This window comes from Sphaeramia orbicularis, chromosome 1 (assembly GCF_902148855.1).
Source record: "Sphaeramia orbicularis chromosome 1, fSphaOr1.1, whole genome shotgun sequence".
Taxonomy (NCBI): Eukaryota; Metazoa; Chordata; class Actinopteri; order Kurtiformes; family Apogonidae; genus Sphaeramia; species Sphaeramia orbicularis.
In genome coordinates this window covers 15,333,813-15,361,778 of record NC_043957.1, presented here as the reverse complement: position 1 = coordinate 15,361,778, position 27,966 = coordinate 15,333,813, and the positions used below count along the sequence as shown (strand labels likewise).

Genomic DNA, 27,966 nt, shown 5'->3' with positions numbered 1-27,966 from the left:
GCGGACCCTCTGTGACGTCAGAGCAGTTTGCGGCAGGTCAGTAAAGATGGCGGCGGAGGAGAGTAGGTTGAAGCAGCGGAATCACACAAACAGCGCCTTCCCTCCAGGTAACCGCACACCCTCCTGCTTTTTAACTGCTCCACCAGGGGCTGTCTGCCTTTGGACCCCTTGCCGGATGCGTTTCAGACGGTGAACGGGGGAAAACAGCTCCGCGGGCTCCGCTCCGTCGAATTATCGCATCATCTGTCCTTTCGCATCCCGGCGCTAAACACCATGACCCGCAGGGAAAACAGCCCGCAAACCACCCCCAAACCCGTCCCTGGGAATCTGTTAGTGGCTGGTAAACCCGCACGGGTCGATGCGTCTGCGTCGTAGGCAGCCCGGTCCTCACCAGGGTTTGGTGGGGGGTTAGCGGTCCGTCTTAGCCGTTAGCATTCGGAGCTCCTGCTCTGTTTTCAAGCGAGTTATAGTGGTCCGCATCCGGGATCCATCCGCAGAGTGGACCACGGAGGATGACGACCGGGCTGTACCGGACAGCCGACCGGGGTGTCCTCCAGCCCACAGTTTATCGGGAAACTAAAGGGGAAAAACGGTGAAATGACAGTGTTGTACTGAAGAATATAATGCCAGTGCACATGCAGTCTGAACTACTGCTAAATGGTTGAAAATCTCTCAAACAAGAGTGTAATGACCTTTAATCTGTTTTAACACTGACTGTTGTTCAGAAGGTGCATTTACATATGTGACATCTGTTATCTCAACATTATAGGAAAAATGTAGGTGGATTATGACAATGGGATCTGAATATTACCAATAAAGGCAAGTCTTATCAATTATCATCACATAACATAGAATCTACTGAAAAACTACACTTTGTTAATCCAAGTACGTTGATGTAAAATACAGAAAGCACTAGAATCCAATAAAACAATCATGTTTTATCTGTTGTTATGGATTCAGTCTGAGTCACATGACATTGAGGCGACTGAAAATATTATAACTGGAACTAAGATCCACTAAATGGAGACGTCTGACCTAATACTCAGTTTACTTTATCTTCAAGTAAATTGACACAGTAATGTTAGAGGGTTTTTTGCAACACTGGATGAAGGGCTGCGTTTTTATAAAATATTAAGTGAACCGTGAGTGAACGTGTATATTTTATGTTTATTTCCATAAAATGGTTCGGAATAAATATCCTTGGTTTTGTGGTCGTCAACAGGTGGCACTGAAGGCTATGTTACACAACTGTAATAAACGGAGTAGAAGAAGCGGAGCATTCCGTTTTCATCTAAAATGGCTCCAGTGTCTGGGTCAGAATTTCTTCAGAATTCTTTGAAAACCACCTTGAGTGAGAGCAGTTGTTCAGATTCTGCTTTTACGATGAACTTTTTCGATATGAAATGTCAAAACGTATGTTAAATACATGTATGGAAACACCTGATGGACACATCTGTTCATTGGATCTTAGTGCTTCTACTTCTTACTGACATTTAGCTTTTGTTTTAATGAATTCTGTGTCGAACGACAGGGATTGACACGTAGCTTGACTTTTCTCATGTTAACTGATATTTGACTATGGTAAAGTTGGCCGGTGGTCTTCAGGAACTATGTGTTTTGATTTCTCATATTTAGAAATGGAGATTATTTTATCATTGATTATTAATGATTCATATTAGAATTGTGTATTTGTGTAAAACCCTGTTGAATAATTTCCCGGTCTCATCCCTTTCATGGTAAATCGGACTCCAGAGGAAACCCAGGCCCCATCTGGACCTTGTCTTCTGGTCCAGAACTAGTACCAGGTCTGACTGTCCTGGTTTCTGTTGTGATCTGAGTCTGATGTGATCTGCCAAGAACAAAACCTGAAATCGGTCCTTTCACTGTTTGTCACAAATACACTGAAGGTTTAACATGGTGAATGTGGAGACTTGGCCAATGTGTTTGTTTCTTTGAGCAAACCTTTGACTTTTGAATATTCCTAATTTTGTTTAACACTGACACAAACTCACTGCCTGTTTGTTGTGTATTTAGTGTTGAAAACCAGGAGTAGAACAGTCTGAGAGGTGTTTAGATGCAGTTGGATTATGTCCTCAGGCCTGTTGATCGGTTCTTTATAGTTTTCGTCTTATTTCATCTTGAATCCCAGCATCTGGTATCAGGTGGTCTTTGTCCTCTGATCTTTAGACCTCCCGTTCACATCCTGCTGCTGACTGTTGAACATCTTATCATTATTACCACCATAAACCGTGTCTTTGGATATTTTTTTTTGTGGTTTAGTCTCATTCAGTTTCAGTGTGAAGCTGCAGCTGAAGTTAATCCAACAGTTAAAGTTGTGATCCAACAGGCCTTGGTTCCACTGTGAATCAAGACTCAAACACAAACTAATGTTTTTGTCGTTGAATAATCTCATACAAATCCCTGATTTCAACCCCAGGGGAAGAAAACATGATGCTGCCATATTCTGTCATTTATGGGTCTCTGTAGTCTACGTTGACCTGGTCCAAATCGGATCGGTCATGGGTCAGAGCCCCGATCTCAGATCAGTAGTTTTGTGTCTGAAGTGAATCCCTGTAGGAGGTTCAGCATATGAATCTGAACAGTCTTCAATAACAGGGCTTTTTCCAACCGTCCTCATAGTTTTGGTCGTAAACTGTATTTACCTGATGAGTCCTGACGTTCTGCTTCATTGATGAGTTTCACAGGATTGTCATTTTCAGGTCAACTGGTTTAACTGGGTCTAGAGAGATGGCAGTAGGTTTGAGATCTAGTGGATCTGCTCTAAAGGTCATATGAGGATCTTTTGATTTAGAGTCACAATACATAAGCTGAATATAACCATTTTTTTCTGGTTTCCTGGAGGTTTAGTCTGTTGTCAGAGTAAAAGCTCCATTTTTACATCATTCTGGAATGATTCTATTACAGTATTTAACGTCTTGATAAAACCTGAAGTAAATCTGAACACTAGTCCTTAGTCTACGTCCAACTGTGACACTGCAGTGTTTCATTCATTCCACAGATTGTTTGGTGCGTTTCCTCTTAAGTGTTGTTTTCCTCTGCATAAACCAGAGTTCAGAAGCTGTAATTACAGTAATTCACTGTCTGAAAGCACTATGATATATAATTCTTTCTTCAGAACCAAAAAATACACTGTTGCATAAAGTGCACGAGTTAAACCAGATTAAAACCAAAAAATTTAGAACGATGCTGACAGGTCACTATAACAGGGCTGAAATAAAGCCGCTAGCCTGGTGACCAGTACCAAGTTGGCAATTAACAGTTAAAAACTAGTAAATCATGTATTAAAATAGCGAAGAACACACTGTCTTAACCTCCTCTTCAGCTAATATTTGTGTTAAATGTCCCTTTTATCTGTGTAATGACAGGATTTTACAGAGCGTTGCACTAGTCTATGGGTTTGCATCGTTAATATGAACTGAATAGATTTTTGCTCTGGATTAAAGACATGGGTACTGCTACTTGTGATTTAGGAAATGGTATTATGACAAAGACTAAATCACAAACAATACTCATTAGCTGCAGCCCTATTTTAGTTTTTTGATGAGATTAAAGTGAAATGTCAACTGTTTGATGAATATTTGTTTTCCTTAAATGAGAACAGTGTTGTTGCCTTAGAGCCTCCTCTGTAAATGCGTCTCCTTGAGGCTAAAGCTGATCATCTGACCTGAGATCAGCTCTGGAATGACTGTGTTCACCACTAAACAGCACTTCACTGATCTGTTTCCCCTCTAGCAGGTTGTGGAGTTTACACAATCAAGTAGTGGGCCTTTCTTTCTGAAAGGAAATGGAAAGAATAAAAGAAAAACAGTGATGGATGTGGATGTACATGAGGTTTCTGATTATTTCTGCTTGAGCCATCACTGTTAAAGAGACAGTTTTATTCGGGAAAGAAGAAATATCAACACGCCTGCGTAACAGCACTGTAAGAAACGTGTCCATTAAATGAATTTCCATCCATACATCTATCTTCTACCACTTATCCACGGCTGGGTTGCAGAGGCAACAGTCTAAGCAGGGATGCCCAGACTTCCCTCTCCCCAGACACCTCCTCTAGCTCTTCTGGGGGGATCCCGAGGCATTCCCAGGCCAGCCGAGAGACATAGTCTCACTAGCGTGTCCTGGGTCTTCCCCAAGGCCTCCTCCCGGTAGGACATGCCCAGAACACCTCCCCAAGGAGGCATCCCAAACAGATGCCTGAGCCCCCTCAGCTGGCCCCTCTCGATGTGGAGAAGCAGCGGCTCTACTTCGAGCTCCTCCCTGGTGACTGAGCTCCTCACCCTATTAAATTAATTTACTAGGATTTTATTTAACATACCTGCCGAAAAACCTCCACCAGGATGTGATCTTTCTTAAGACACAAAGTGACTGATGGGATGTTAAAATACCTTTTATTCAGAGTTGAGGTTTGGTGTTTTACAGTAGAATATTATTGAAAGGCTGGAGACTACTTACATTTTCAGTTTCCTTTTGTTTCGAGGCCTTCATCCAACTGAAAAGAGACGTCTGATGTCTGTGTTTTTATTTTAATAAACGAACAGGTGAGGTGTTTTTAATTCCACCCCATTCTGGTGTCACCATTGGCAACAGCGTCATGTGCACTTTCCTACATGCGTTTCCTCAATGATCAAAGAAATGGCATCAAATCCTACACAGTTAGTACTAACATTGTCCACAGTGGGCAGTCTAAACCAGGGGTGTCAAACATGTGGTCTGTGGGCTTATAAACTGGCCATCAAAGGGTTCAAACTGGCCCACAGGGTCAATTTGCCAAGGACAAAAATTACACAGACATGGATGATCAAGGGTTACTACATATTTTGTGTATTTGTAGATCTGTTGTGATCTGTAAGATGTAATGCACATGTGTACATGATAAACATTATATTGTTACGATTCACAAATTTTTCATGAGAAATTCCCGGTTGTCATGGATGTTCAGGTTTTTCACATTTTGTGTTTAAGGGTAGTTTGTAAATGTAAATATTGATGTAATTTTACTTTTTGCACTAAAACAGAAAATGTTGTTTATACATTATTTATATCATTATTTATAGGTTATTATAACTTTACTGGTCTGATCCACTTTAGATCCCATTGGTCTACATGTGGAACATGAACTTGAATGAGTTTGACAACACTGATTGTCAGTGTCTTCAGTGTAGTTTTTTTTGTATTTCATTCATTCCACTGGCTGGATTTGGACCATTTAGTGGACCTGTATGGGCCCGGGGCTCAGATGGTAGATGGGTTGTCCAATAACTGAAGGGTTGGCGGTTTGAATCCCGCTTAATCCATGTGCTGTTGTGTCCTTGGGCAAGACACTCCACCCTCCTTGCCTCCAGTGCTGCTACTCACACTGGTGCATGAATGTGTCTGAGTGTTCAGTGGTGGTCGGAGGGGCCGTAGGCGTGGATTGGCAGCCACGCTTCCGTCAGTCTGCCCCAGGGCAGCTGTGGCTATAGATGTAGTTAACCACCACCACATTCTGAATGTAAGAGCGAATGAATAATGGATCTTCTGTACACGTTTTGAGTATGAGTATGTGTTCATAGAAAAGTGCTATATAAATCTAATCCATTATTATTATTATTATTATTATTATTATTATTATTATTATTATTATTATTATCTGTGTGACACCCCTTGTTTAGACCTAACAGCAGTAAAAACCCTAAAAATTCCTTTGTTTTTAGCACTTTAGGAGTGACCAGTTTCTGTTAATAGTTATAAATCAGGCTGAAATCATTATGTCAATGGTTTGTGAATTTCAACTGTTTAGCTCAGTACCCAAACACCTTATAAATTTTGCTATAGAATATCAAACAAATTTGCAACAAACATTTGGAACATAGTAAAAACAAAAATGTGAAACATGTTTGTTTCCATAACCTGGTTTGAGGGAAAAATCAAAATTGCATAGCGTCGCCACTGTGATGATCGCTAATAAACAGAGTAGAAGTACAGCACTCTGAACTGAATGAAAATGAGTTTGACGTCCCTGATCTAAACCAAATGAATGTGTTCTGCAAGTCTATTTGTCTTTAATATTTTGTGTGTGATCTTTTTGCGTGTTGTCAGTTGTTTTTTATCTGGTTGAGCTTTTGCAGATTAGTATATGTAGATATTGTGATGATAAAGACTCAAGTATTTTATTCCCAAACCTGTTGCTCATGTACAACACTTAACAGTGACATGTGCTAAACCTGGTGAAGCAACTTTACTAGGTCACTGTGTGTTTTGGTTGAACTGAACCTATTAATTTTTTCGTCTTCCTGTAAACTCCCTCAAACCTGTGTTTTAGATCATAGTCTAATAATAGTCTTTCTCCTCTTATGTTGCCCTAACATGGAGAAAAGGCAGTGAATCCTCCATTATGAGCCTGTTTCTGAACTGAGCCACCTCTTCAGCGTTACTCTTCCGCCCGCTCGCATGCAGGGCAGAGAGGATGCTGGGACATTAATAAGTGGCTCGCTGTGCTTCTCCAAGGCCGCGTTTTGGCTGTTTGTGGTTGTCCTGTGTGTGTGTCAGTCTGTCCGTCTGTCCCTTCTGCAGTGTTACGTCATGTTTCAGTTTATTTTAAGTCTCACATGAGCACTGACCTGAATGAAGATGCACTGCTTCTTCCCATGAGGCCGTGGGGCTCCTCAGGCCTGATCACATGATGCTTGCACGCAACGATTGGTTCACGGGTTCAGATCCATGAAACCAGGTCTACACCACGTTCAGGGCAGTCAGTAGGAGATGGAGGACTGATCAGTGAGTGAAATGGAACACACAACTGTAATGTTGTATGAACGACTTGTTTTTATTTTTATATTTTTATTAAAATGTTTCTTATATAGATAAGAAGTCCAAAATATTCACAACAGTAGACCTTCGTATTATAGCACTAGACTTTAATGTTATAGAATTTTTCCATCTGCTGTCATTCAACCAGAGGTTGTCATTGTAGTCATGTAGACATTGTCCATAGCTGGTTTCAGAACAGCTGGACATGGGGAAATCTCTGAAGTGCCCATAAAGAGTCAGAGACCCCTTGTAAAAACAGCAGTGGGCAGTGAAGTGGAGGAGCTGCCATACAAGGAGAACTTGACCCAAATCTGACGGATGGCTCTGTTTACTGTAAACCTCTTCAGTCCTGCTGAACAAATTTATCCTTTGCTCTGTTTGACGTGGTCAGAGGAGCTTCCTTTCACTGGTGGATGTCAGAGTTTATTGATCAGTGTAAATTCAGAGTTCACTTTGCAGATAAGGAGGAACACCATGACCCCAGAGAGCGTCTACAGCTGATGAAGTTTCCACCTGAAGAGTTGTTTAACTGTTTCCTGGGTGGGCGGGCATATATAGATATACCAGGGATTCCATCTGTTCTTAGTCGCCCTTCTGTCCGTCTATCTGTTCTGTTCTTTACGTTGTGCGTACATGTATATACATGTTCTTTACCACTAAGAGAGGTGCAGTGTACATTTTGATGCCAGAAATTTCAATTTTGGGATTTTTTTAAAAAGTGTTTGAAAAGATTGAAAGTTAAGACTCAAATTGAATCCCTGGGTAGGCAGGGTATTGGTGATCATCTTTCACTACAGGAGATTCAAGCTGATTTACCCGGATTCAGACCGAAACACAAGGAGTGGCTGGCCTCTGGTCCTTGCTTATGTTCTCCTCACTTCCTGTTTCGGCCTAAACTGGCTGAAGGTAGATGGTGAAAAACAGTGTTTTGGTAGGAGCATGATGCTTAGATCCTTAAATGTGTGGATTTTGACTTGTGGAGTTTCCTGTTGTCTAATCACAGTGTCTCTGCAGGTGACCACGGTTTCAAACCGTACACATCACAGATGAGGTGTGGTGAGGACGAAGACGACCTGCTGGAGGAGGAAGAGGAGGAGGAAGTGGGCGTGGCCAGGCCGGTACAGATCGTGGTGGCGGATGAGGACGAGCACTCGTTTTCACTTCAGGAGGCGGCGCTGGAGCGGCTCCTGCTGCAGGAAGACATCCAGGACCTCAACGTGGTCGTCGTTTCTGTGGCTGGGGCGTTCCGCAAGGGAAAGTCCTTCCTGCTGGACTTCATGCTGCGCTACATGTACAGCCACAGCCAGGTACGTGTCACATGTACAACCACAGCCAGGTTATACATCACCTGTACAACCGCCGCTAGGTATGCGCCACCCGTTCAGCCACTGCCAGGTACACGTCACCTGTACAACTGCTGCCACGTACAATAAATACAAAGACATGTTAATTAATTTATAGTCCCTAAACTGAGCTGAAATATGTCAGACGTCCAGATTTCATCAGGTGACCAGTTTTCAATCAATGTGTTTGCTGCTATTGTTTTTGAGGAATCTTTTTTTTTTTTTTTTTTTTTTTTTTTTTAATTTTACTCGACTGCAGGTTAACTGTTTTCTTATTCTGGTTCTGAATGGGTGTCACATAATCTGGATGTGTGTAAAACAACACATCATTATGGATTATAGAGTCTAAGTCTTTTTGACCTGGGGTTTAGTTTTTCTTATGACCCAATATGTTAACAGAACTCGTCGACCTGAAATGCATGTGTCAGTTCTGAAAGTGGAGCAGAAGAATGGATCTGATCATTGACCTAAATAACAACAGAATTAACTGTCCATGGCACTGGATGGGGCGGCGGCATTTTTCTAGAGCAGGAAACTGTACGAGCAACATGGAGGAAAACGGAGTCTGAACAGGAATCTGTGACAGAACAATCAAAATGATCAGCTAAATTGAGAGCATGTGATCAGGGATCGGTGGTATTAAATCACAACTTCAGTATCGGTTCTGAAACAATGCTGTTATCAAAACTAATTTCCCATTTTAACCAAAAGAAAATAAAAATACACAGTATTACTCAAACTATTTTTACCAGATGAAAACTGAACAAATTTTATTATCAATAAAAATGTATAAAACTGTTCTGAGGCTGATCAGATTCACCTCTCTGGAACAAACGATACCAGACGTCTTTGATACTTGTCTTGATACTGGTCTAATTGTGATGCTTTACTGTGGTTGATTCATCATCAACTCAGCAGAAACTGTTCAGTGAAAATGCTGTTTATTGTGATGTTTTGGGTTTTCTTTACATTTATCCTTCTTTATATTTTCATGTTACAGCGAAATCGTCTGAATATTGTTACTGGTGTGTGTTTTAGATTTGATGCATTTTTTTTTCCTTGTCCTTTTTGTGCTTTTAACATCTTAATTTCATGCATCAGGCTTCATTTCATCATATTGGACATGACAAACAGCACAGAGCCTCCCTGTCAAATTTAAAAGTCCCCAAAAATACAAGTTTTTACATCAGATCATTGTTTTCTCAGTTTGTAGTTAAGGAACAAACGGGAAATAAAACGACCTCCTCGTGTCTGTCGCTGCGTCATGACATAAACGCCATTGAAATGTTTGCGTGGCATCTCAACCTTTGGCCTGTTAATCTACAGTAAGCACTGAGGAACATTCTGGAGGGCTCGGTCTGGGTGTAAAGAGGATTTTAGGAGGACACAATGGCAGCTCTGTGGCTGGGCCTCTGCCACTCATTCCACTCATAAAGGCCATCTTTATGTGCAGAATAAGCCCCGCCCCCAATGGTCAGGTCACGGACAGGTCATTGTTCACACGTCTCCTACAGGGAAAACGCACGGCAACACGTGTAAATGATAACCGTGATGAGTTTTACTGTCAGATGTAAACCAAACCACTCGCAGCTGAGATTAAAAAATGACTCTCTTTCATTCGTAAAAAAAAGACAAAAATAAAATCTACCTTACATGTCAACAAAACCGATCACATTATGAAAGAAAAGGTTCAAAATGAAGAACAGTGTTCCATTTTCTGCCTCTTTAACAAAGTGCTTGTGTGTTTGTAGTAGCAATTCCAAACAGAACTGTGAAATCGATCTAATACAATAACTGTATCACTTACTGCTGCAATTGAACATTTATAAAAAATGAAAAAAATCTATTCTTTAATTCTTTATAGCACTTTTAGGGAAGAAAAATGAACAAAACACCTTAAAATAAGCATAAAGCATGTAATGACAATGATTATTAAAATAATGATTAATTTAATGAACCACCTCCATGTTTGAGGACATCAATAGAATATTCATGCATTGACCATAAAATGACCTACAGCTGTTGTGGCAGCTCCCGAATGAAGAGTTCTCTCTATTTAACCTTTCTGAAGTGATTTATCCCCATTTATTACAATATTATCCTCTGTATTTTACATTTGTTCAGTGAAAGTCATATATTTAGGGACCGAGCTGAAAGGTAAGGCCCTCTCACTCACAGTGAGAGGCCTTACCTTGAAAGCAAGGCCCTATTGTTTTTTGTTTGTTTTTATATTATTATTATACCGTCGCGACTTTCAACTGGATTTTGACCCCCTAAACATGCTCAAAAACTCACCAAATTTGGCATGTATGTCAGCCCTGGCGAAAAATTTGATAAAATGTAAAAATTAACCCCATAAGTGCCAAAATGTGCTCTCTAGTGCCACCTATGTGGAAAAAAAACCTTAGTGGCCCTAGTGGCCAGTAGGAATGTTGTAGACATGGAACCAGTGCCAAAATGTTTGTTGGATGGAGCACTACAAATGATACACTGACACCCATGACCTAACTCCAACAGGAAGTTCGCAATATGCCTTTCAAAATAAAATTTCTAAAACTAACTCGTCTGACACCGTTTGTCATATTGACTTCTAAATAGCACCAAAAGATAGAGTGAACCCTTCTCAAAACAGTGATCTCACAACTTTTTCAGAACTGCCTTAATTTTTTTTTAGAAGCCCAGAAAGTTGCAATGTCTGGAACTCATTTTTCACTTCGGACTTTTTCCCCACATGTTGTATATCTATCCGTTCACGGGACTAACCACAACTCTTGCATGCAAAAATTTTTTAGATAGGATGTACGGTTATTGATTTATTACAATTTGTTTATTTTCATACTTTTTTCACTTTAAACTGCCATTTGACCCCCTCAACATGCTCCAAAAGTCACCAAATTCACCATGTATGTCATGGATGGTGAACACGTTCATACAATATCAAAATTAACCCCTTGGATGCCAAAATGGACTCTGTAGCGCCACCTATATACTAAAAAACACAAAAAAACTGCCCTAGCGGCCAGTAGGAATGTAACAGACACATGAAACAAACACCAAAATGTTGGTCTGATTGAGCCCGACAAATCATACACCGACACCCATGAGCTAACTCCAACAGGAAGTTGGCAATCTGCCTTTCAAAGTTACTCCACGTTTCTGCAGTTACTGCTTATTCATGTTGGACTTTTTTCAAAAAAGTTTTAAATAATAAAATTCCTTAAAGTCTATAGAATCCAAAAGTGAAAGAATTTTTGAGATAGGGCCAACGGTTATGGAATAATCATGATTTGTTCCAAGAGTACTTTTAATGTCAGTTCTCAGTTTGAAAAAAATCCCTATAAAACGATTAATGGTGCAAGTTTGTAAGCAAATACAAATGTTGTAGTGGGTAGAGCAGTGGCCCATTGTGCAGTAGGTTGCTGGTTCAAACCCCAGGCAGTGTAAAAAAAAATTTTTCCTGCATATATTAAAACAGGTTTTGCTGCATTATATTGTGGATTTTTGACATTTTGCACACATTACAGAGAACATGGAGTACAGTTTTTCAAAATAAAAGCCTTATTAAAAATTCTATATCATGTCTATGAAATAACTTCTCCATTTTTATGCCAAACGCTCAACTGTTTCTACAGTTTTAGTTCATGCAAAGTTATTCTCTCACAGACACACACAATAGGGTTTTTCAAAATAAAAGTCTTAAATATGGTAAATCATGACTTTTATGCTCAACCGTTTGTATAATTTCAATTCATTCAGACTGATTCTGTCTGTCTCACACACACACATACACACAGTAGGGTATTTCCAAAATAAAAGCCTCATTATAAAGTGATGGTGGTTTCAGCAGAGGGCCGCTGGTGTTCTGTAGGGATGTAAGGATGACGGACACAAAAGGGTGGGAGCTAGTATCGGGACGGAGAGGTGTGAGTGGAGCTGAGGTGTCAACGGTCACCGGAGGCGGAATGCACGGTGCGAGGTCCTGCCCAATGCTGCTTGCAGCTTTAATTTCATATTTAATTTACTGATCATGTAGATGTTCATTAAAATTCAGAGTAAATTCAAAGGTTATTGTATGAAAAACAGAGAAAACTGAAGAAAAAGTGGCTTTTTCAACAAAGTATATCAGTAACTGAACATAAACCAAGTGTCTCCATGCACTGTCATTGATCCAACTCTATGTGTATTACTGGTGAATCAGTGTTGTAGATGACAGTGTTTCCATGTTCACTATGGAGCCTCTGAACATCCAAGTGGGTCATATGTGATGACTATGAAAAGAAGACAAACTGCATTTTACACCAATTATTTACATGGATTGATAGGATTAGTGGATCAACAGGTATTAAACAGTTTAGATCAGTAGATGGTTTTGGTTGATGGAGGATGTTTGGGTTCTTGAAGGTTAAAGTTGCATCTGTAAAATGTCTCTAAAAGTCATCAATTCCACCTATTTACTGTGATGATTCTCTGAACAAAGCCTCATGTGGACGAGGTGACTTGTATTCATTGTGTCATGTCCTTCTGATCTGAGGTCAGATTAATTTGGTCCTTTTTCAGTCGTCCAGTTCGTGGGTCGGCAGCGAGGACGAGCCCCTGACTGGCTTCACCTGGCGAGGCGGCTGTGAGAGGGAAACCACGGGAATCCTGGCCTGGAGCGAGGTGTTCATAGTGGAGAAACCAGACGGCTGCAAGGTTGGTTTAACATCTGACCACGGGTCAGTCCACCTGTACCAGACCTCCATCCACAGCAGAAACGGTCTTAAAAATGCAGGGGGCACTTCTCTGAAGCGAAGACCAAGATTAAAACTACCACAGTCAAAGTACTTCCGGTGGACCCACCACCCGCCGAGGGAACCGTAGGGGCCGGGTGCAGTGTGGATTGGGTGGCAGTCGACAGCAGGCGGCTCGACGATCCAATCCCTGGACACAGTCTGGCTCTTGGGACATGGAATGTCACTTCGCTGGGGGGGTAGGAGCCGGAGCTTGTGAGGGAGGTTGAGAGATACCGTCTAGATATAGTTGGGCTCACCTCCACACACAGCTTGGGCTCTAGAACCAAAGCCCATGAGATGGGCTGGACTCCACTTCTCTGGCGTGGCCCGCAGTGAGAGGTGGTAGGCTGGTGTGGGCTTGCTCATAGCCCCTCAGCTCAGCTGCCATGTGTTGGAGTTCACCCCAGTGAATGAGAGGGTCGCATCCCTGCGCCTTCGGGTTGGGGACAGGTGCCTCACTGTTGTCTCGGCCTAAGGGCCGAACAGCAGTGCAGAGTACCCGGCCTTCTGGGAGTCCCTGGGAGGGGTGCTGGATGGTGCTCCGACTGGGGACTCCATTGTTCTCCTGGGTGACTTCAACGCTCACGTGGGCAACAACAGTGAGACCTGTAGGGGGTGATGGGGAAGAACGGCCTCCCCGATCTGAACAGAGTGGTGTTTTGTAATTGGACTTCTGTGCTAGCCACAGTTTGTCCATAACAAACACCATGTTCGAACACAGGGATGTCCATAAGTCCACGTGGCACCAGGACACCCTAGGCCGGAGGTCGATGATAGACTTCGTTGTCGTGTAATCAGACCTCCGGCCGTGTGTTTTGGACACTCGGGTGAAGAGAGGGGCAGAGCTGTCAACCGATGTCCACCTGGTGGTGAGCTGGATCCGCTGGCAAAGGAGGAAGCCGGACAGACTCGGCAGGCCCAAACGTGTTGTGAGGGCCTGTTGGGAATGTCTGGCAGAGCCCGATGTCAGCACGGTCTTCAACTCTCACCTCCGAGAGAGCTTCTCCCAGATCCCGGGGGAGGCTGGGGACATTGAGTCCGAGTGGACCATGTTCTCCACCTCCATTGTTGAAGCGGCTGCTCGGAGCTGCGGCAGCAGGGTCTCCGGTGCCTGTCGTGGTGGCAATCCCCGAATCCGGTGGTGGACCCCGGAAGTAAGGGATGCCATCAAGCTGAGGAAGAAGTCTTATCGAGCCTTGGTGGCTCGTGGGACTCCCGAGGCAGCTGATGGGTACCAGCAGGCCAGGCGTGCCACAGCCCGAGCGGTTGTGGAGGTAAAAACTCAGGTCTGGGTGGAGTTTGGGGAGACCATGGAGGAGGACTATCAGTCAGCCTCAAGGAAATTCTGGCAAACCGTCCGGCGCCTCAGGAGGGGAAAGCAGTTCCTCACCAACACTGTTTACAGTGGAAGTGGGGAGTTGCTGACCTCGACTGGGGATGTTGTCGGACAGTGGAAGGAATACTTCGAGGATCTTCTCAATCCCACTGCCACGTCTTCCATGGAGGAAGCAGAGGCTGAGGTTTCAGAGGTGGACTCATCCATCACCCAAGCTGAAGTCACTGAGGTGGTTGGCAAGCTCCTCCCTTGGTGGCAGGGCACTGGGGGTGGATGAGATTCGCCCTGAGTACCTTAAGTCTCTGGATGTGCAGGGACTGTCTTGGGTGACACATCTCTGTAACATCACTTGGCAGTCGGGGACAGTACCTCTGGATTGGCAGACCGGGGTGGTGGTCCCCCTTTTTAAGAAGGGGGACCGGAGGATACGCTCCAACCATTGGGGGATCACACTTCTCAGCCTCCCGGGGAAAGTCTATTCCAGGGTACTGGAGAGGAGGATCCGACTGATAGTGGAACCTCGGATCCAGGAGGAACAATGCGGTTTTCGTCCTGGTCGCGGAACACTGGACCAGCTCTATACCCTCCATTGGGTGCTCGAGAGTTCGTGGGAGTTCGCCCAACCGGTCCACATGTGTTTTGTGGATTTGGAGAAGGCGTTCGACCATGTCCCTCGTGTATGGGGCCATTATTGTAGCAATATTATTTGCAAATGCATGTGGAGAGTTGAGTGTCTGCATCTCAATCTGTCTGTGCGCAGCCGGATTTGCAAATGTGTAAATGAATCTGTAAATGCGTGATGAGATTTGTGTGTCTGTACAACAATCTGCAAATGTGTAAAACAACTTGTGTGTGTGTGTGTGTGTGTGTGTGTGTGTGTGTGTGTAAAATCAGATTTGAAAAGTCAAAGTATTTTCACTACAAGACCCAGAAATACAGACAAATCATTGGTTACAAGTCAAGCAGCTTCTCGACTGGCTCTCTTTACACACGTGAATTTTGCTACACTTCTGCCGTGAGAGATTCACAAATGCATAGCGGGATTTGTCTGTAAAACCAGGATTTGTGTGCCTGGCCTCAGGCTGCCCTGGGCTCAGGCTCACAGGCTCCCTCATTCCGGCTGCGTTCGGCTTTGCTCGTTCTTGTACCTGACGTGAGTTTACATGAGTTGTGCTTGCAAGGTTCACCAACTGCCACTAAAAATCGAAGAAGATGATTCACCTGGGCAAGGAAAGATGGCTGCAAACGACGAGAAGGGTCAGATGTTTGGGGCTACGAATAATCCATGGATAAGCGACGTTTAGCTTTAAAAACAAACTCAATGTAACAGATTTATAATGGAATACAAATGGGTCTATGTCTATGGGTACAACCACCACTAAGCCCAGTAATGTCATGTACCCTTAAAATACCGCCAACTGGTGGCATGTAGGCTGTATTACTACCAATGTAAAGAGCGAGCAAAGCTGAATGCAGCCGGAATGAGGGAGCTTGTGAGCCTGAGCCCAGGCACACAAACCCTGGTTTCACAGACAAATCCCGCTATGCATTTGTGGATCTCTCATGGCAGAAGTCTAGCAAAATTCACATGTTTAAAGAGAGCCAATCGAGAAGCCGCTTGACTTGTAACCAATGATTTGTCTGTATTTCTATGGCCTTGTAGTGAAAATACCTTGACTTTTCAAATCTGATTACACACACACAAGTTGTTTTACACATTTGCATATTGTTGTACAGGCACACAAATCTCATTTACACATTTGCAAATCCGACTGCGCACAGACAGATTGAGATACGGACACACAACTCTCCACACACACAGATTGAAATGCGGACACACAAATCTCATCACGCATTTACAGATTCATTTACACATTTGCAAATCCGACTGCGCACAGACAGATTGAGATGTGGACACTCAACTCTCCACACGCATTTGCAAATAATGTTGCTGCAATAATGGCCCCATACTCGTGGTATCATGTGGGGGGTGCTTCAGGAGTATGGGGTCCGGGGCCCTCTGTTAAGGGCAGTCCGGTCCTTGTATGACCAAAGCAGGAGCCTGGTTCGCATTGCTGGCAGTAAGTCAGACCTGTTCCAGGTGCATGTTGGACTCCGGCAGGGCTGCCCTTTGTCACCGGTTCTGTTCATAATTTTTATGGACAGAATTTCTAGGCGCAGCCAGGGGCCGGAGGGGGTCCGGTTTGGGGACCACAGCATTTCATCTCTGCTTTTTGCGGATAATGTTGTCTTGTTGGCCTTGTCAAGCCTGGACCTTCAGGGTGCACTGGGGCGGTTTGCAGCCGAGTGTGAAGTGACTGGGATGAGGATCAGCACCTCCAAATCCAAGGTCATGGTACTCGACCGGAAAAAGGTGGTTTGCCCTCTCCAGGTCGGTGGGGAGCCCTTGCCCCAAGTGGAGGAGTTCAAGTATCTTGGGGTCTTATTCACGAGTGAGGGAAGGATGGAGTGTGAGATTGACAGATAGATCGGTGCAGCGTTTGCAGTGATGCGGTTGTTGTATCGGTCTGTCGTGGTGAAGAAGGAGCTGAGCCGAGAGGTGAAGCTCTCGATTTACTGGTCAATCTATGTTCCTACCCTCACCTATGGTCATGAGCTTTGGGTCATGACCGAAAGGACAAGATCCCGAATACAAGCGGTCAAAATGAGCTTCCTCCGTAGGGTGACTGGGGATAGGGTGAGGAACTCAGTCACCAGGGCGGAGCTCGGAGTAGAGCCACTGCTCCTCCACATCGAGAGGGGCCAGCTGAGGTGGCTCAGGCAACTGTTTCGGATGCCTCCTGGACGCCTCCCTGGGGAGGTGTTCCGGGCATGTCCCACCGGGAGGAGACCTCAGGGAAGACCTAGGGCACGCTGGAGAGACTATGTCTCTTGGCTGGCCTGGGAACGCCTCGGGGTCCCCCCGGAAGAGCTGGAGGAGGTGTCTGGGGAGAGGGAAGTCTGGGAATCCCTGCTTAGACTGTTACCCCCGCGACCTCGCCCCGGATAAAGCGGAAGATATGGATGGATGGATGGATGGACGGACGGACAGTCAAAGTATTAACCCTTAAAGACATAGAACTATGTCTGTGATCATTTCAAAATGAATTTTTCTCTGCCTTTAACCTTTTCTAAATGATTTATCCTCTGTATTTTTTAGTGTAAATCAGATATTTTCCCATCTTTAATTCACTCATGAAGATGTTCATTAAAGTTGAGAGTAAATTCAAAGGTTATTGTATCAACAGAGAAAACTGAAGAAACAGTGACTTTATGCAAAATATATCATTAACTGAACATAAAAAACGTGTCTACAGCCTTATTTTGTTAAATTTTTTATTGTTTTCGTTCATTTTATTTTATTTTTTTTTTCTGTTTTTGTTTATTTTGTTGCCTTTTTTATTATTTTTCTTCATAGTCCAAATGGGTCATATCTGACAGTTTAGATCAGTAGATGGTTTTGGTCGATAGTGGATGTTTGGGTGTTTAGGGATTAACTCAAACTTTTTCTGACTGTTTTTACAGGTTGCAGTTCTACTAATCGACACACAGGGGGCGTTCGACAGTCAGTCAACCATCAAGGACTGTGCCACCCTGTTCGCCCTCAGCACCATGACCAGCTCAGTCCAGGTCAGTGGGCGGTCCACTCAACGGACATCCACCATGTTCAGAACCTATCTGATGTTAAACCCAGTGGGGTCAGTGTGACCTTCAGGTTCTGGTGTGTTTGTGTTCCAGGTCTACAATCTGTCACAGAACGTCCAGGAAGATGACCTCCAGCACCTACAGGTCAGTATCAACTCCTCGTCTCCGACCTCTGAGCTTCTCCATGAACACGGTGATTAAAGCAGAGTGTGTTTGTCCTCAGCTGTTCACGGAGTACGGTCGTCTGGCCATGGAGGAGGTCTACGAGAAACCGTTTCAGGTACAACAGGTCCTCCTCACTTGGAAATGTTCAGACAAGGAGACCCAACTGCTCACTCATTAATCAGTGATTAAAATGCCTGCAGATGAATTCTATAGTTCACAACAGATGATCATTAGAGCTCTAACTGCACCGATGGGAGTGTTTTTTGTTCATATGTTCAATCACAGGTTTGTCATGAATCTCGTTTCCTGGATGAGTTGACTCCTTCGAACACATTAAAATATAAATAAATTGAATTATTATGAGTAATCTGATATTTTTACTGTTTTTCAGTTTCTTGTTTGTATTTAATCATACACTTGAATCTTCTTTTAACAGTAGTTTGTATTTAATAATGGAGATCTCTGTATTAATTAACAATATTATCCGTTGAAGATTAACCGATATGTACTCGAATATGAGTGAACAAAATGGAACCTAGAGAAGCAGAAGATCAACAGTGGTGATGTTCTGAAACATCAATGACTCTCTAAAACAGAGACTGGAGCATCGAATAATTGGTTTTAACTCACATTAATTCTGCTGTACATGTCAGAATGACCACAGGCGTTTTCAGCTTCATTTAATACAGAATATGTGAGGGTCTGCTTTAGCGGTTTCTGGTTCCTCTTCTGTCTAGAACTTTGTACAGTTGTTGTCAAACCATGTCAATGTGTAACTAAGGGACCAGCTTTGACCAGTTTCTGCCTCTGATCCTGGATCTGTGTCTGTTTAGACTCTGATGTTCCTGATCAGAGACTGGAGTTACCCTTACGAGCATTCATACGGCCTGGAAGGAGGGCGGAGCTTCCTGGAGAGGAGGCTGCAAGTGAGTCAGACCCCGTTTGCATCTGAAACGGGTCAGGTTGGATCTGGATCCTGATGTGTGTCCGTCTGTTCAGGTGAAGCAGAACCAACACGAGGAGCTGCAGAACGTCAGGAAACACATCCACTCCTGCTTCTCCAACATTGGCTGCTTCCTGCTGCCACATCCGGGTCTCAAGGTGGCGACAAACCCGCACTTCGACGGCCGCCTCCGAGGTACGAGCAGCACACTGCCTCTGGGAAAACACAGAACAGAATGTGAAATCACAGGAGATCTTTGGTTTCTGTGATTTACATATGACAATATAAGAAAACAAATGTACATAAAGAGAAAAACCTGGAAAAGTTCTGAAATTAAGACAATGAGCTGTTCAGAAAAGGAAACTGTTAAGGTTTGATTGAACTAATAGTTTATTGAACTGTATGGTGTTATTTGCAGATTCTATGTGAGGCCAAATGTAAAATAAATATAAACATAAATACACACCTCGACAACCAACAGGGAGAAAACTTCATCCACACAAGGTCCAAAAGTGAAAAATAAACCAAAGTTAAAATAAACCAAATTATTAATTAACTTATTAGAGACACTGCAATACCTCTTAAAGATCTTAACTAATCTTTGGTGCCATTCTACACATTTAGGTGCATTTAGACAAAAAAAAAAAAAAAAAACACGGCACAAGTCTTCTTCATTGTAACAGTTAAATATTTCCCCCTGTGCAACACAAGGTAGAAAAAATAAATCCACTCTAATCCATAATAATGCTCAATTATACATGACATTAATTTTAGAAAAATAATAAAGCTATGACATAAAATTATTTTGTGGCAGTTAAAATAACTGTCATTCAGTCCAGTGGTTTCCACTCAGAAACAACAGTGAAATAAATGGCATGATCGGTAAATTTAACTACATCAGGTTTTTCCTCAAATGTCGACAATAAATCTGCATTTCATTTAAAGCACTTTTAAACTGTCAAGAAAATACATAAATGAATAAACAAGATAGTGAATCAACCAGTCAGATTTAGAAAAATATCTAAATGGAATCAATATGTTTCCTTACATCCAGTTTGTTCTTTTTAAAATTGGACCATCATCAATGACCTCATTTACATTCACACTAATTTTCTGATCATTATATGTTTATTGGAGTTTTCAGATTATTAGTGATCATGTAAACAGTGTAATCGGATATGTTTTATCAGATAACAGCAGTAATCTGATTATGAGAAATCGGATTAACACACCTGGATTTCTCTCCAATACTCCGATGTCTTCCTGCATGTATACTTGTTAATCTGATTTTAGTTCTTTTACATCTGCACATGGGGAAAAACAATTAAATCATAGAAAACAGAAGTGACATAGTCAAACATGAGCTGAAGACAATAACAGGAAGTTCGATTATACCATATGTACATCCTCCGAAAGAAATCCGATAATAGACAGAAACGTCTAAATCGGGGTTTATCGATTTCTGAAGTGCATGTAAACACATCAGATCTGATTATTCCAATTATCTGATTAACAGTTATTGAATTTATATGGTCATGTATATTGACTCATTAAGACTTAAAGTTCCTGACGTCCACTCGAATTCACGTTAAATGCTGTGAACAATGGTTGGACTCCTCTGTTGTTTTGGAGACTATCTGTGACCACTGCTGCCGTGGTTGTTTCCCTCCATCTCTTGTGTTCTGATTCGTTCTGTGTTCGTTTGTTAAATCTGCCATCGCTTGTTTAAGATATCGATGAGGAGTTCAAGAAGGAGCTGGTGAACCTGGTGCCAACGCTGCTGTCTCCAGAAAACCTGGTGGAGAAGGAGATTGGAGGAGTGAAAGTCACCTGCAGAGACCTGCTGCACTACTTCAAGGTCTGTCAAAGTCACCATCGCTGGACACACATGTCCACCTGGAACACTCTCACTTTATTCAGTACATTCATGTTTGTAAATCTGACCTGGTCTGTGTTGACGTCTGTGTAGACGGGTTAAAGGTCACTCATCAGTTCGTCCACAGTGACAGATGGTCAAAACACAAGAATAATACTCAACTACATAGAAGAAAATAATACTAAAAGAAAATTACATTCATAATATTTGGAGAGAAACATCATTACAAGAAAAATCAATTTTTTTTAACAACAAAATTTGATTGGTTTTCATTCACTAATAATGTAGTTAACCTGGTCCAACAGAACTTCATACTGAAGACTTTTCAACATTTATTTGTCTCTTGAAGGCACCATGAAAACTATGAAGAAATACAGAATTATGAATGTATATTTCAGTCTTTGTTTGTCTCTGAGGCTAATTCCAGGAAATAGACAGGTCCCAACATGCCAAAATAAAAGCAGATGCATTCAATAAATATCTAATATAAAGTCAGTGTCCAAGTAAACACAAAAATATTAAACACAGCATCACCGATAAACATGTACCATTTTGTGCCTCTTTAACCGTGTGTAGAAGTGACATAGTCTTAGAACTGTTGTCTCTGTGTCCATTTGGTTTTATCCCATAATGCCTCAGTGGAGTCATTTCTGTTCTGGTCATGTGATCCCCTCATACAATAAACTTTATACACAAAGCATTAATTTCAAACCAAACATTGTTTTACAACTATGTTTTTAAAATCACCATTTACCAATTTTTGACACTTTTAATCTATTTTAAATTGTTTTATAAACTCAAAAAATGAAATGAGAAACATAAAAATAAACTTCACCACCAAAAACCTGTCTGACACTTACAAAGAGGTAAAAATATGTTTCAAATTTGAGGAAAAAAATTATATTCAGAAGAAGAAAAAGTCATATTATGACAAATTCGCATCATTCTTAGTAATTAATATTAAATTACAAACAGTAAATCCATCGACTCAGCAGAATCTGTCAAACTCAGACTGATGGTAGTTTTTACATCTGCCGTGATATTTACACTTTTCCTCATAATTTTGCATCTAAATCAAATCCAATAACATGAGGTAGAAGCTGCACAAAAACCCTAAACCTGCCCCCCAAACGTCCACGTCATCAAGGCTCTGAAACCACGTCCAACAGGGTCTTAGAGAGTCCAGAAGGACCCGGTTCAGAGTCCAGACAGCTCCAGTTCTATCGGGACTCTGAACTGGTTTAGGGTGAATTCTTAACAGAAACATGTTCACATCCGTTGATATCGATAAATGTTGAATATTTTAGTTTAAAGGCTGGTTTTTGGTTCTGAGTTATAGTAGAATCAGTGATGAAACCATGTCTGACCCCATGAGTTTCTGCTGATAGTTCATTCTGGAGTTTGATGTAAATAAATAAATATAAATACATGAACACGAACATATAAATAACTAGAAAAGCACTCGGAGAGTGCAGACCTCCGCCAAGACAGATCTGCCACCCCACCCCCGATCACCACGAAGATTTAATCATTTGTTCCTTGTGCCAGTATCAACATTTCCTGAAAATTTCACAAAAATCCATCCACAACTTTTTGAGTTATCTTGCTAACAAACACACAAAGCAAAGTGATCACAATACCTCCTGGCAGAGGTAATAAAGACAGTAAATAGTCATTTCAAGACCTTGTTGGTGTTTGTTCTTTGTTTCTTGTTCATTTATTAATGATTCTCTGTATATTTTATTTGTTCAACCTTTACCTGAGCTGTTGGACTTTTGTGTCCTCAGGCCTACATGAAGATCTACCAGGGGGAGGAGCTTCCTCATCCCAAATCAATGCTGCAGGTGAGTCCCACAGCGCCTCCTACTGGACACAACACTGCCTGTCCAGACCTTATGTGTTTGGTTACAGCATGAATCTGCTGCATTCACTCCAGTTATGAGTGTTTTTAATCACATTTAGTCTGAGTTCATCCAGGTGTAATCGACTTTAATGAGCCTCATTCCAACAATTGAAGATTAAAAAAGATTATTATTATTATTATTATTATTATTATTATTATTATTATTATTATTATTAGATGCAGACACTGTCTCTGTGGATAATTTGATGTATTAGTTAATGCACAAACATCTGATTATCTGTTGACTTTATTATATACAGTGACAGATTATCAGATAAAAGCATGTCTCAAACTTTTATTTATGTCAAATTATCAGGGAGTGATGTCTCTGTGGATCATCGACACTCCAAAGCTGTTTCTATGGCAACTGTTTCAAGTTCATTCAAACACAATAATCCTCTTTCACCAAAATATTCAGTCACCCATAGTTTTAATGTTTTAATCAGTCACATCAGAACTGAAGGCAGTTTGTTTTTATTCTTTTTTTATTCCAAATATTTATTTCTTTTTTCCCATTTGTTGTTTTCTTTTTCTGTCACTTCCTGTTTGGTGTTAATGTCTTTGTGATGTATTTTCCATCCTCTGCATGTTACTGACTTCCTGTTTGTTGTCGTGTCTGAAGACTCGAACTCTGTTTGATGTCAGATTCAAACAGGTTTTTAATTTTTCATCTGAATGTCCACCATCACACTCTGGGTTTTCGTTTCCACGGTTATATACTGATTGGTCCTTTGTTTCCCAGGCAACGGCTGAAGCCAATAACCTTGCAGCTGTTGCTGGAGCCAAAGACTTGTACACTCGTAGCATGGAGCAGGTAAGTGTCCACACGCCACCGTCCACTTTCACCAAAAGCTATGTTGCCATTAATGTGTCTTCTCTGACCTCAGATCTGTGGTGGAGACAAACCCTACATTTCACCAGCAGAGCTGGAGCGTCACCACACCGAGCTCCGCCAGGCGTCAGTGCGACACTTCCGCTCTGTTAAAAAGATGGGCGGTGAGGATTTTTGCCGCCGCTACCAGGAGCAGTTGGAGGTGGAGCTCGACGAGACCTATGCCAACTTCACCAAGCACAACGACGGCAAGAATATCTTCTACGCTGCACGGACGCCTGCCACACTGTTCGCCGTCATGTTCGTCATGTATGTGGCATCGCTGGTCACTGGTTTCGTGGGTATCAACTCTGTGGCCACGATGTGTAACCTAGTGATGGGCGTGGCCCTGACAGCGCTCTGCGTCTGGGCTTACGTCAAGTACTCCGGCGAGTTCCGTGAAGTGGGTGGAGTCATCGACCAGGCGGCGGACATCCTGTGGGAACAGGTGAGTCTCCTTCTGTTCAATCACAGGGAGGTGACGTCCATTAGCCATTTGTCAATCAGAACAGTCATAGATCCTACTCATCCTTTCACAATAAAAGCCTACAGTAAGGTCAGTTTAGTCACATGACCTGACGGTCGGTGTGTCGTCTCTAAACCAATGCTTTTCTGAAAGTGGACTGTGTGTTTCTGTCATCCTCATCCTCCTCTTCCTCCTGTTTTTCTCCTCATGCCTTCAGAGGACACCTCGAAAGGTGAGTGATCAGGTCCAGGTTGATTCAGGTTTAGTGTTTTGACAGAAACGCAACAAGAACAACATGTGTTTCAGATCAGTCTGATGTGTTTTTTTAAGCTTGTCTGGTTTTATCTGTTAGATGGAGGTTGTTTGGGCTGAAAATCCAAAGTATTTCTTATTATTTAAGATGTTCCAAACAGACTATGTGCTGCCTCCTGCTGGTGGAGAAATAGAAGACAGTTAACTTCAGGTTCATTTAATCTCTATGTTCATATGAAAAACAAATGTTAATTTCACCTGTATTTATTCTTCATGTTGGAATGAGCGTTTGGCATCAGTCCACCAGAGGGCACTGCTCTGAATCAACCCTTTACCAGCCTGTTCGACCACATGGGTTAGCACATTTCAAGTCTCGACATTTCCATAAGATGAGTCCCCAACTGAACTAAACCGGACTGAGCCAACTCTAAAATACAATAATATACAATGCTAAACAAACCCTCCAGATGCCAGTGTGGTGACAGGTGGTAACCACACCGCTGTACAACCAGGAAGTCAAACAAGAAAATCACTTTTTTTAGGAAATGTAGAAATACAAATGAAATGAACACAGGAGGGACAGATGGTGTATCCAAATGTGAATCTGATGGAGAGAATAAATGAACCTAAAGACATTTCCTGTCATTTAAGTTTAGTTTGTGTCTTTTATTGCCTTTTCTTTTTTTTTTTTTTTCCGTTAAGATATACAGTGAGATGAAAATGAATCATTGTGAATGAACCTGAATATGTCTTACATGAATAAAAGTCTGACATCTTCATGGACATTTGGAAGAAAGTATACTTTACAATTTAAACTGTTTCATTAATAGAAACATTATTAGAGAAGACACAGATGGGTTTTGTGGTTCATCAGTAGATTGTTTTTGCAGCTTTTTTAACCAGTGCTCCTCTTCTTCCTCCTCCTCTTTCCAGATTTTCTCCAAACTCTTCGAAGTGGCTCGGAGTCGAGTTCCATTCGGAAACCTAATCCCGGCGCCGCGGCCTCGACTCGCATCCAACAACAATGTGAAGAAGAAAAACTAGTGTCACGCCTTCTGTCAGTCACCTTCACCCTCCTCTTCCTCGCCTTGTGCTGGGTTTGGAAACGATGGTTCAAGTGGGTCTGTGTTCATCCCGTAGACAACTTAAGGACTTGCTGTAGACCAGGACGAGGTGGTTCGAGTTTTATTTGGTGTCAGTGGGCTGGGTTTTAGGTATTTATTTGTGGGTGGGTCCATCATTCCATCACCGAGTATCGTCCCAGGTGAGAGTTCACCTGTGGGACGACGCCTCGACATTAATGATTCCCATTTCTGTGAATGTACAATGACGAGCGTGACCACAGACCCTCCTCCTCCTCGCCAGGGGGCGGAGTCACAACCAAAGTTTACAGCTTTATCTGTAGAGGCTCCGAGATGGAACCGGCAGCAGCGTAGCTTTAGTACAGTGACCACATGACTGCGGCAGTTTTTCTACATCAACCCAGAATCTGAGCATCAGGGTTCGACATCACACGAAAACAGAGCAAAATGAAAGACATTTTGGACAAAAACCACTAAAACCACCATTCCCTGAAATAATGAAGCAGGAAAAAACTCACAAATTTACAAGAAAAAAAAATACATAATTCTGAAAATCAGTCACAAACCTGATTTAACCCTTTCATGCATGTTGTATAGTTCTTTGAACTTCAATTAAAATCACAATATTTGCAATAATTAGTCCAAATTAATAGTGTAAATAGTAATATATAGCACTGCAATTATTACCTGATATTTAATTTAAGAGTTAATGCTTCTGTGATTTTAATACATTATCAAGTCATTAATGTGGACAATGATGCCAAACTTTTAAATCCAGTGTTTATGAACATGTTTATGCCACATCTGACATTTACCATTAAACTACATTCCAGCCATCAAAATCAGAACTGAATCATGTATGAAAAGGTTGAATAATCAATGAACTGGAAGAGTCACACGTTCACAGCAAAAATCTGAAAATAGTAAAAGTATGAAAATTACAAAAAACTAAAATATTCGTGTAATTATGATCCACGAAAAGACAAACCTATTCCATTTGTGTCACTTTCATTTTTCTCAGTAAAAAACACAAAGAATTATGACAATCAACTTTTCTTGAAATAATGCAAAAAAACTTCTAAAGTTCTCCTTCACAGCTGAGTTCAAGTGTTGAGTTTGTGATTCTGGGAAAAAGTAGAAAAACTGTTGAATGAATGAACGGTGTCAGAGTTGGATCATTGTGGATGTGGAAATCCACCGTGATGATCATAAACCCGGGTTTCCACACTGAGACGAATTAAATCACATTTAATTATTGAACAAACGACCCCCGATGGCCATGTGGTTCAGCTCAGACCAGACCTGAACCCATCTGGGATTCTGTCAGTAAATCCTCTGTTCAGACGGTGAATTCACTGACAGACCTATCAGAGTCCAATTGGAAACTAAAGAATGAGCATTTCCGTTTGTGTAGATCAGATGATCATGAAAACAAAACGATCAGATTCAAACTGTAGAGATGAAACGGAAAATCCACTGAGATGAACGTCTGGAACGCTCCATTCACACTGCAGTTCTTAATGCTTAGTTAGAATTTTTTGCTGAAATCTGATTTTTTTTTTTTTTTTTTTTTTTCTGGTTCTCATTCTAATGTAAATGTGATGTCATTAGACTAATGTTTGAACAGTCTATGTCCTGAAGTGACGTCACATGCATTACACTGTTGATGAAGAAAATATGGATCTTTCCTGGTTGCGTCTCCTCCAGCGCTGAACTGTAGCGTCTGTTGGGTTTTAACGATGTAAAAGTCAGATGAAATGTGATGTGACCGTTCAGACATGAGTCACATATGGCTAAAAACCTCAGATTTGGGTTTGACCTTCAGTTTGACCTTCAGTGTGGACATAGCGTTGGCATCCTTCACGTCTCTGCGACGAGGCTTCGTGATGCGTTTAATGGTTTCCAGATAAGCGCGACGTCCAGATAACCGGTGTCTGTAGATGAATCCTGTCTCATTTCGTCCCGTTCTTTCCAGACCTGAAGGACTGATCTTCATCCACATGAAAAACACTAAGAACACAACAAACACTTTTACACAGTGTCGGCGTTTCTGTTTTAAGCCAAAACTGCGTCAGTCGATGAATCGTCTTCATTCCATCCACATCTCATCACTTTAGTCACCACCCATGCTTTTGTTTTTGTACACTTGAGTTTTTTACAGCTTCATCCTCATCACAGGGCATGTGTATGAACTATACATATATAAATATGAATTTCTAGACCTTTTTGTAGCTGGAGGGACGTCGGCCGCTCGGATTCACTGGATGTAAAGGAATGCTTCGTGGTTTGTGGATATGTCCGATAAATTCCTTTTTATATATGAATATATTTGTAAATTTAACCTGACATGAGCACTGCGACTTCCACCCCCCGCTGCAAAGAATGTTTATAATCTGGACTTTATTTCCTTTTTTTTTTTTCTCTTTGGTTTTCTGTTACATTTTAAACTTATTTCGTTAATTTATTTTTCAATACAATATTAAACCAAACTCCTACGACACA

At 41.8% G+C, this 27,966-nt stretch overlaps 1 protein-coding gene across 3 annotated transcripts; it reads left to right on the top strand.

The window, feature by feature from the left end:
* LOC115435354 (atlastin-2) lies at positions 1–27,966 on the top strand. Of its 3 annotated transcripts, XM_030157748.1 has the most exons (14): positions 1–107; positions 7,825–8,117; positions 12,711–12,845; positions 17,787–17,891; positions 18,000–18,050; positions 18,130–18,186; positions 18,905–18,997; positions 19,071–19,209; positions 20,745–20,872; positions 22,678–22,734; positions 23,536–23,607; positions 23,681–24,112; positions 24,348–24,362; positions 25,316–27,966. In XM_030157748.1, exons 1-14 carry the CDS (start codon positions 47–49, stop codon positions 25,424–25,426), a joined length of 1,749 nt encoding a protein of 582 aa, XP_030013608.1. In that variant the 5' UTR covers positions 1–46; the 3' UTR covers positions 25,427–27,966. The 3 variants fall into 3 exon arrangements, with proteins under 3 accessions (XP_030013608.1, XP_030013691.1, XP_030013760.1); XM_030157831.1 differs by lacking the exon at positions 24,348–24,362; XM_030157900.1 differs by lacking the exon at positions 1–107 and having other exon boundaries at positions 8,070–8,146.